Source organism: Euphorbia lathyris, chromosome 1, assembly GCF_963576675.1.
Source record: "Euphorbia lathyris chromosome 1, ddEupLath1.1, whole genome shotgun sequence".
Taxonomy (NCBI): domain Eukaryota; kingdom Viridiplantae; phylum Streptophyta; class Magnoliopsida; order Malpighiales; family Euphorbiaceae; genus Euphorbia; species Euphorbia lathyris.
Window position 1 is genome coordinate 21,229,703 of NC_088910.1, and position 9,722 is coordinate 21,239,424.

A 9,722-nucleotide genomic window follows, 5' to 3' on the forward strand; every position below is an offset into this window, starting at 1 on the left:
TTGATTGATTACGGTTGGTTTGATAAAATGCCGATATAAAGATATCGATATTTATTTATAATTTGATTTAATTTGATAATATGATTTTTTTAAAAAAAATTTAAAGTTTCGTATTGTTGAATCGATAAAGTATTCACGTATATATAATAAATAAATTTACGATGGTCTGAATAAGCGTTTTTAGTCTATTTCGTAATTAAGTTAAGTTATTATAAAATTAAATTAAGTTTTTAAAGGGTTATAAATCGACGAGTCGAAATCGTAGATCAGGATATTAAATATATGGTGAATAGTAGTAGTGATAAAACGAAATTATATAGCTATAAAATGAAATCTATTAATTTCATCAGTGTGTAAATAAGTTAAAGAGAACTACCTAAAATAGGTAGAACTACGTGGCTTTGATTCCCGGTTTAAATATTAAAAGATGTCCGGGATACGTAGGAAGCTCGATAGAATTATCGAGTCCAAGCCAAATAATTAAATAAAACTTTAGGTAGTCCAAATAAATTTTTATCTATTACAGAATACGTTTGGCTTTTAGACTGTTAGAAGTTCGTTATCCTATTCTCCGTTCATACCCGATGCCGTTTAGGGCCGGGTGTGACACAAGCTTATTGACAATAATTTCAACTTAAGTGCTCCGCTCTCTCCACCAGTGCAGGAAATTCTGGCCATTTAAGCAAAAAAATGTTTTACGAATTCAGTTTTTTGCTACTTAGTCCATTTTCGATTAATTGACAGGGTTACTAAAAGGAACAACATCCTGCTCAACATAAACGAACTTGCAACATTCTTTTTTTTTTTTTTTTTTTTGCTTAAATGGACCTAAAATAAAAAAAAAATGGCAACATTCAATTTTTTCTTTCATTATTACAAAGCCATAAACACCATCTTTGTGAAATAAATACATATTAAAAATGCATAGTGATGAGCCACATGCAATAAGATCAGTTAAAATTGGTGACATTAGCATAGTACTCTCAATATGCAATAAGAGCATTCATTACAACATATGGATCAGAAAATTTACCCTCTAAAGATTTTTGGATCATATGGAGGAAGAATCAAGTAGTTACTAGCATGCATCTGACACAATAAGAAAGCAAAAATTAGGACAATCAGAAACCTAAAAACCATAGATGGGGATACACAACAAATCTTTGATTAGAACATGCAGAATAAAAATAGATAATCAATATTTAAATGAAAATGAAAGATACTTGGCAAAACCACTATGGTGATTCTATTGATTGTATTCTACGAATTAACCCAATCTGAATTAACTGCATCTTGAAATCATTGCATGATAAAAAAAATCCCAAACCCAGAAACACAATCCAGCAACTTGTTCTAATATATAGCTTAATTTCAGAATGTATGATAAGATAATTGCTCAACAACTTGTTGTGTAATCATGAGCACTTACCTCTCACACCCTTAACTATATAAAAGAGATAATTGGACACAAAGAATGAGAGCTTACCGCAAAGAGAATGAGATTTAAAATCATAAAACTGAACTACGAAAATTTGAAAGATTAAAACCTTCATCTTGGCTGCTAAGAGCACGCGGCTGCCTCCAATCTGAAACCAATAGAGATAGATTACACTGGCCCTTTTCCTTCTAGGTTTTTTTTTTGCTGTGAGAGGAAGGAGGGGAAGGCACTACTGTGACAGATAAAGGAGAAGAGTAAAGGAAGATAAGGATAATCATCCCGAAAAGTGAGGCGTGCTTTAATATATTTTGAATTTTGAATCTCTTTTGTCAGTTTTAAGTGTCAGTTTTGGTTTAATTAGTAGATAGAGTTCTAATTGTTGCTAGACAGTTTTCCAGAACACGTTGGGAGGGAAGGATAAAAGAAGTTAATAATCTTTAAAAATTAGTGAAAATTTGTAAAAATTACACATCATCACCGTAAGCTCTAGTATTAAGCCATGTGTTACTTTTATTTCCTCCTTTTATATATATAATAGATAATAGATGTTAAAAGTAAAATTTTACCATTTTAAATGTCAGTGATAAAATTACTCATAGTTGTAAATATTAGAAGCATTTTGGACATTATCCTTAAAATTATAAAAAGTCAAAACAACATAAGATACAATATCCACTAAAATTAGGATCTCAATGGCATGGCAGCTGCAGCTTCTAATTTTTATTATTTTTCTTCACGTCTAATTATATGTTTATGATCTGTTACTAATTAGTGATATCATGACGCACATGTGAAGCATGGATAACAAGCTTAGTTGCTAATGTTAAAAGTAAAATTTTACCATTTTAAACGCCAGTGATAAAATTACTCATAGTTGTAAATATTAGAAGCATTTTGGACATTATCCTTAAAATTATAAAAAGTCAAAACAGCATAAGATACAATATCCACTAAAATTAGGATCTCAATGGCATGGCAGCTGCAGCTTCTACTTTTTATTATTTATAAACTAATTTTTTTTACAAAGCTAAGAAATCAAAATTTTTAGATAATTTGTAAACAACGAAACACTTAGTAGTTGTATTATTATTAGAGTAAAGTAAAAAATAGAAATAATATGGTTTCACCTTTTCAATCTCACATCTTCCCAAACCTTTATTTTTTAACCAACTCAGCGGTTCCCTTATACCCATTGCTTCTCCATCTTTGAGTTGATAGTTTCCTGGGAGAAGTTTAGAAAACGTACCACAGAACTGGCCTTCACGATTGTGAAGCACAACCCCAACCCCTAACAAACCCGAACTCGGAAACACGGAAGCATCAACATTACTTGTGAACTTGGGGAGGCGGTCTGCACCATCTATGTGCTAATGAATTTTGTGTCGAACCATTTCTGCCATGATGCAATGTTTTTGCATCATGCCATTCCTTCAAACCCAGATAAGCCATTTCAAAAACCACCATTGGAGACATCTTAACCTTGTTCCAAATATAATTATTTCTACTTGTCCAAATACCTCAGATGACCATAGTGCACACACAAATAGAGTCAATAGACAGTGTATTAAAAATAAAGCTCACCCACTCCTTGAATAAGTGACCTCTCCATTTTAGAATTCTTTCCAATCCTACAATCTGCCAAACTCGAATGGAAATGTTGCAGCCACATAAAACATGCATAACACTCTTCTCAACCGAACCACACAATGAACATATGGGACTTAAATCCACATGTCTTTTAATTAAATTATCAGCAGATGGGATATTATGACATGCTCTTCAAATAAGATTTCTCACCTTCGAGAGAACTTTAAGCTGCCAAATTTTCTTCCACAAACTACGCATATATTTTCAACTGGAATATTGCAAAGCTTCTTATAAGCACTTCAGATAGAATAGTTTCCATCATGTTTGAAATACCAGAACCAATCATTCGTAATAGATTTTGAAAAATAGGAATACTAAAAATATAATTTTGATCCTCCGAATTGAAAAGATCACGAACAATATCTATATCTCATCGTCTCTCACACATAACAAAGAGAGAATTGACAAGAGCAGCAACAATAAGCTCTTGCAACACAAAAGTTGGGACTCCAAGAGGAGCTCCTAGCACACAAGGATCATGTCCGATACGTAAGTTATTACCATTACTAATATTTTATTAAATCTTAAGAAAAAGAGAAAAAGTGAGATTTTTTTTATAAAATTGAAAAGATCACGAACAATATCTATATCTCATAGTCTCTCACACATAACAAAGAGAGAATTGACAAGAGCAGCAACAATAAGCTCTTGCAACACAAAAGTTGGGACTCCAAGAGGAGCTCCTAGCACCCAAGGATCATGTCCGATACGTAAGTTATTACCATTACTAATATTTTATTAAATCTTAAGAAAAAGAGAAAAAGTGAGATTTTTTTTATAAAATTTTAAGAGTGCAAAGGTAAATTACATTTATGGGAATTGAACTTCACTCACTTTCACGACATGACTACTAAAGCGTAATATACATTAGGGGTGGGTACGGTTCGGTTAACCGGTCCAATAAGGAAAATAATTAACCGAACCATTACCTTCGGTTTTTCAATCCTATAAACCGAAACCAGTCCATATAAATCGGTTAACCGAATAACCGGTTAACCATTAATATCAGTTAGGTTTTTCGGTTAACGGTTTTTAACCAATTCATACTGGTTAACCAAAAATCAACGGTTAAGCACAATTTTTATCCAAACGGTTAACCATAATTTTTATCCAAACCTAAATTTTTAAACAATATTAAAAAAAATCCACATTAAGAATAATTCAAACGAAACGAATTCATATAGAAGTTCAGAATTCAAACATAAACAACGAACTAAAAAACAATCCATCAAGTTTACATTTAAAACATAAAGAAACGTAAATAATATTTCGTCAAAGTACTTAATACAACATTAATTCATCAAATCTTTTCAATCCCTATTCATCACATCTTCTTGATCATCAATCATCAATTGTGCAAAGAGGATAATCATCAGTGACACAAGAATCCTCTACAAAAAAAAATACATATAGTTAAATTAAATATCAAATTTTAACTAAATTTAATATAACAAAAGTAACTAAATTCATGTTACCTAGGTTGATTGCCTCGAGTTGATTGCCTCGAGTTGTTCCAAGATATTATCCAAATGTATTGGTTGAGATGAACATCTCAACCAATTTTGTGCACAAACAAGAGCTTCCACAATCCTAGGAGTTAAAGCACTCCTAAATGAATCAAGCACACGACCGCCAGTGCTAAAAGCAGATTCAGAAGCAACTGTAGACACAGGAATAGCCAACACATCTCGAGCTACCATAGCAAGTGTAGGATATCTATTTGCATTTACCTTCCACCAATTTAATATATCAAAAGAATCTATATTTGCATCTATTCAAGTGATTACTCATACAACTAGTGCCACTAGAAGATCGATATACAAGAGACGTAGAGCAATACTTACATGAAGCTCTAGGATCATCATCGTCATTGTTTTTAACAAAGTGCTCCCACACCCATGATTTTGGTTTTCTTTTACGCGCCTCTTTAGTACCAAGTTTAGGGATAGGTGGCTTTGATGCAGTGTATTCCTGAGTTGTATCCTTGGATGTAGTTTTCTCAAGACTTTCCACCGTTAGCGGAGCATTTGAAGTACCCTCGCCGGTAGTTTTAGTTTTATCATTGTCTCCCGTGCTAGACATCTGAAATTAAGACAAAGCAGAATAGGACCAATAAGTTGGAGCAACTACAACATAGTCATTTTGAACAATCAAACTCATTGAAATTTCTCAAGTTTACAGAATAAATTTAACATGGCCTGTTAAAATATTTAAGACGCCCCATTCAAATTCCTATTTTTTTCCTGTATAAAGTTTCTAACTTACTCTTATCTCTTCCTGTCCCTGATCATGGTTTTCAAACTAAAAATCAGAAACTTCCTTCAAAGGTTCCTTTTGAATCACATAACAAAGCTTGTTGGAACCAAAATAAAAGCTCTGAAATTAGTTATGAATAAAAACTTTCATTGAGAAAAACCTTAACATGTTATCAAACAACCAAACAAACAGCAAAATAAGCTATCAAAACCCAAACAAACAGCAAAATAAACTATCAAACAACCAAACAAACAGCAAAATAAGCTATCAAACAAATAAACAAATAGCAAAATGAGCTATGTAGCAGAAATACCTCTTAATCGGAACGACGGTGCGAGATCGGAAAAGAAACGGCGGCGCTGTGAGAGAGGAGAGGAAGAGAGACGACAGAGGCGGCGCGATCGGTGTGAGAGAGGAGAGGAAGAGAGGCGCTGTTCTTGTAAAAAAAAGAAAAGAAACGATGAGTGAGAGTCTCTGAAGAATAGAAAATAGGGTTAAGGGAGGCGGTGTATTCCTGTTTTGTTTTTTTGTTAATAGGGTTTTTATTTGTTTTATTTTTTAATTTTACATCTTAATAATATAATATATGTTTATGTTACAGATCATAACTTTTATTTTTTTTTGAATGTACTGATAATAACTTATATATTATATTGAATTTGAATAATAACTTAACTTATATATACATTGATATACATTAATATATATTTTTTAAATTTATATTTATTAAACGGTTCGGTTAACCGTTAACCGCGGTTTTTCCTATGCGAAACCGAAACCGAAACCGAAACCGATGCCCATTTATTTTTTTAACCATTACGAAAACCGTCGGTTCGGTTAACCGTTTTTTCCGGTTCGGATTACCGGTTTTCGGTTCGGTTACCGGTTTGATCGGTTTTTTTGCCCACCCCTAATATACATGTCACTCAATTTTACACTTTGTAATATTATGACCATTAAACTTCAATTAACGACTCAAAATGACCATTGATAACTTCAAAATAGAAAATTCTATAAATTGATGATATTGTAAGAACTTTAAATCTTCAAAAATTTTGTTTTTTGGTGTTGTTTGCTTAGAGGAGAGAAAGTAACTTTTTAGAGAGAAATATCTAGAAATTGTGATTTAAAAAAATAAAAACTTTAATGCCATGGTAAATATAGTTCTAAACAACTTTAATTTTTGAACATTTTCATTTGAGGTCGTCAACAGTAATTCAAGACATTAATTGAAATTTAATGTTCATACCATAAAAAAGTAAAATCCAATGGCGATGTGTATAATTTACCATAAGACTGCAATATAAATATAAATAGAAAACTTGTATAATGTTTGAAATATATAAGTGTGTCCATATTAATTTGACACGTTGAATTGATTTGTAACATGTATTGTTATTGTTTACGTGTTATACATAAAGTCTAAAATTCATTTTGTGAAAGGAATAATTGTTAAAATGTTTTGCACTTATTATAAATAGATAAAAAAAAATATGTATCAGGATTATTTACAATGCGCATTAGAAAGCCCGTTACAAAACCCTATTTAGTACTGTAATGGCTTTACACTCGTTATTAATACTAATAATAATGTCCGTATTTATAATGAGCTAGCCTGTAATAAAAATCTTGGTTTGTATATGTTACTAATGGTGTTTTTTCCGTTTGTTTCCATTATAAAAACAACAAAGAGCAATATGACGGAGGAAAATTAGTAAAAAATGGAGAATATATGATAGAAAGTAGGCGATCATGGTGATAAACAAGGTCAGTGGCGAATACAAGATTTCTTCATGGGGGGAGGGGGGTATAGGCTAATTTTACACCTACGTGTGTACACTTTTTGTTTGTTGAATCAAACCCGCTCAATTTGTGTGTGTAAATATATATGTTATCATCTGAGTGGCCCAGAACCAATTTTTTCGTACCATTGCAAAACCTCTCAAAACAATAAATTGTTTTTTTTTATATCGGCGTTATCTCACACTATTTGCAATGCGAATTAGAAAGCATGTAAAACCTATTTAATATTGTAACGGGTTTAAGCTCTTCACTAATACTATTAGTAACGTCTGTATTTATAATGGACTAGCGCGTTATAAAAATCTCGATATTGATCAGTTACTAATAACATTTTTTCCAGTGGATGTTATTTGGTGTGGTTAGAAGAGGTAATCTGCAGCTTTCCATTATAAAAGGAAAGAGCAATGAATGAGGAAATTAATAATAAAAAAAGAATTCCATAAAACAAGAATCTATTATATATACAAAAGGTGGAACAAAAAGCAATATTTGGCAAAATGACATTTATTTGGCTGATGTGTCAATTTAATAGAATTTTGAGATTTTTTAATTCATTTAATTTAATTTCTAACTCTCTCTAGATATCTTTTCGTGTTTAGCAGATTTTTCCTCTCCCAACTCTATCTTGCAGTCCATTTTCTGATTGCCAAACCCTAACACATCTCCTCGTGTTTAGGGAAATAGCTTTAATGAAAGTGATCCTTTGTCTAGCTTCATCTCTCTTCCTATTTGCAGCCCGCCTAAGTATTTCCCTTTTCATTTCATTCTAATGTTTTGAATTATCCATTCTCTTTTTTTTTTCAATTCATAACACTACAAAAAATATCTAATATTGTGACGAAAATTCGTCTGATAAAATAAATTTTGTCACAATTAATGTACTTATTGTGACAAAAAATAATTAGTAAAAACATGTGAAAATTCCAAACAAAATTATGACAAAATAATATTTCGTCCAAATATTTATCACAATAAATCACTAGTCAATCGATATTATGACAAAAAAAATTGTCACACATTTTTGTCATAAATACATAAGGTTGTGACAAAAATTCATACGTAAAAATAATTTTTTTATCACAACTAATGTATTTATTGTGATCAAATAATAATTAGTAAAAAAAGGTAAAAAAACCAAAAGAAATCGTGAGAAAAAATATTTTGTCGAAATATTTATCACAAGAAAGTAGAACTTAATACGTATTATGATAAAAACAAATTGCCACATCATTTTTGTCATAAATATATAAAGATGTAACGAAACATTCATACGATAAAATAACTGTTTTCGCAATTAATGTACTTATTATGACAAAATTACAATTAGTAAAAAAATGAAAAAACAAAACCAAATTATGACAGTAATATTTATCAAATTAGACTAATATATTGTTTCGAAAATCAATTTACAAATTTTCATATTTATTTGGGGATTAGAATGTGTCAGAGATTAATATAAGATATACGATTAAGCCTTAATCATCTTGAGCTTTTAGTTCAAACGGTTCCATGACATGGTATTAGAGTTGCTTGGACCAAACGGTTGAGGGTTCGAGTCCTGGCAACCTCATAAATTTGTAGAATTAAAAACACATGGCGGGTTGGGTCTGTGTTGTACACGCTGCAAACCCAATGGGAATTTGCATGTGCAGGTGTGTCAGAGATTAATATAAGATTTACGATTTAGCGGGTTGGGCCTGTGTTGTACAAGCTGCAAGCCCAATGGGCATTTACGAATGGGGGTGTGTATGTAACATTTTTCTTCCAATGGGCATTTACGAATGGGGGTGTGTATGTAACATTTTTCTTACTACATTATGTAGTCACAATAAATCATATTTCACGGTTATTTAAATTTTGTCATAATAGCTAGATTAATGACAAATTATTAAGGAACCTGCTAAATGGAGTCTCCAAAGTACATGTTTGAAGGAGATTTAGTAATTTGTTTTCCCTATTTATCGTTACAGGCTTGTCTCGAGTACCTTAAAACTGTATCCAGTTAGCTTTTGACCTGTCGTTTCAACATAATTATAAGATCAATGAGGAATATCCTTTGTTTTGGTTCTTGTCTTTCTTCCTGCTGTAGTAATTTTGTTTTAGGAGGTAGGGGATGAGTTGCACAGAATGTTGAATGAGGTATAAAACCATTTTCTATGTTTCTGTTTTACTTTGCATGCTGTGGTACTATATTTTTATTGGAGAATGATGTTTGAACTGAAGATCTATTTTCATAGCAAATGTAAATAAATTTTAGTAAAATTGTCCTATTTAAGATGTGAAGCACTTGGATTAACGAGCCATTTCTATCAAACATAATATCAGAATTTATAATGATGAACAATTGGATATAGAGGGAACATGTTTAATCATTGTAAAGCTTCATCATAATACTTTTCTTTGTTCATTATGATATGGCTTCATTACATGGAGGATAGTTGATCTTCTAATTTGATTACAATAACTACTTTTAGATTGAGAAAAGTTTCCTTATTTTTATTGCTTTGAGTAAGAAATTGTGCATAATGTATGAATTACAGTCATCAGATTAAGTGAATGTTGAATTAAAGAGTAGTTT

General features: G+C 31.3%; 1 protein-coding gene across 4 annotated transcripts; it reads right to left on the reverse strand.

Moving 5' to 3' along the window:
* Positions 1 to 4,245: 4,245 nt before the first annotated feature.
* LOC136221892 (uncharacterized) lies at positions 4,246 to 5,813 on the reverse strand. 4 transcript variants are annotated; one of them, XR_010685465.1, is made up of 4 exons: positions 5,655 to 5,813; positions 4,930 to 5,167; positions 4,561 to 4,801; positions 4,246 to 4,476 (listed from the first exon to the last, which is right to left on the reverse strand). XR_010685465.1 is itself a non-coding variant. In XM_066009441.1 (4 exons), the coding sequence occupies exons 2-3, from the start codon at positions 5,165 to 5,167 to the stop codon at positions 4,561 to 4,563; spliced, it is 423 nt and encodes a 140-aa protein (XP_065865513.1). In that variant the 5' UTR covers positions 5,655 to 5,813; the 3' UTR covers positions 4,246 to 4,476. The 4 variants fall into 4 exon arrangements, 2 of the variants coding, with proteins under 2 accessions (XP_065865513.1, XP_065865471.1); XR_010685478.1 differs by having other exon boundaries at positions 4,561 to 4,815; XM_066009441.1 differs by having other exon boundaries at positions 4,561 to 4,745.
* Between the last annotated feature and the right edge of the window lie 3,909 nt (positions 5,814 to 9,722).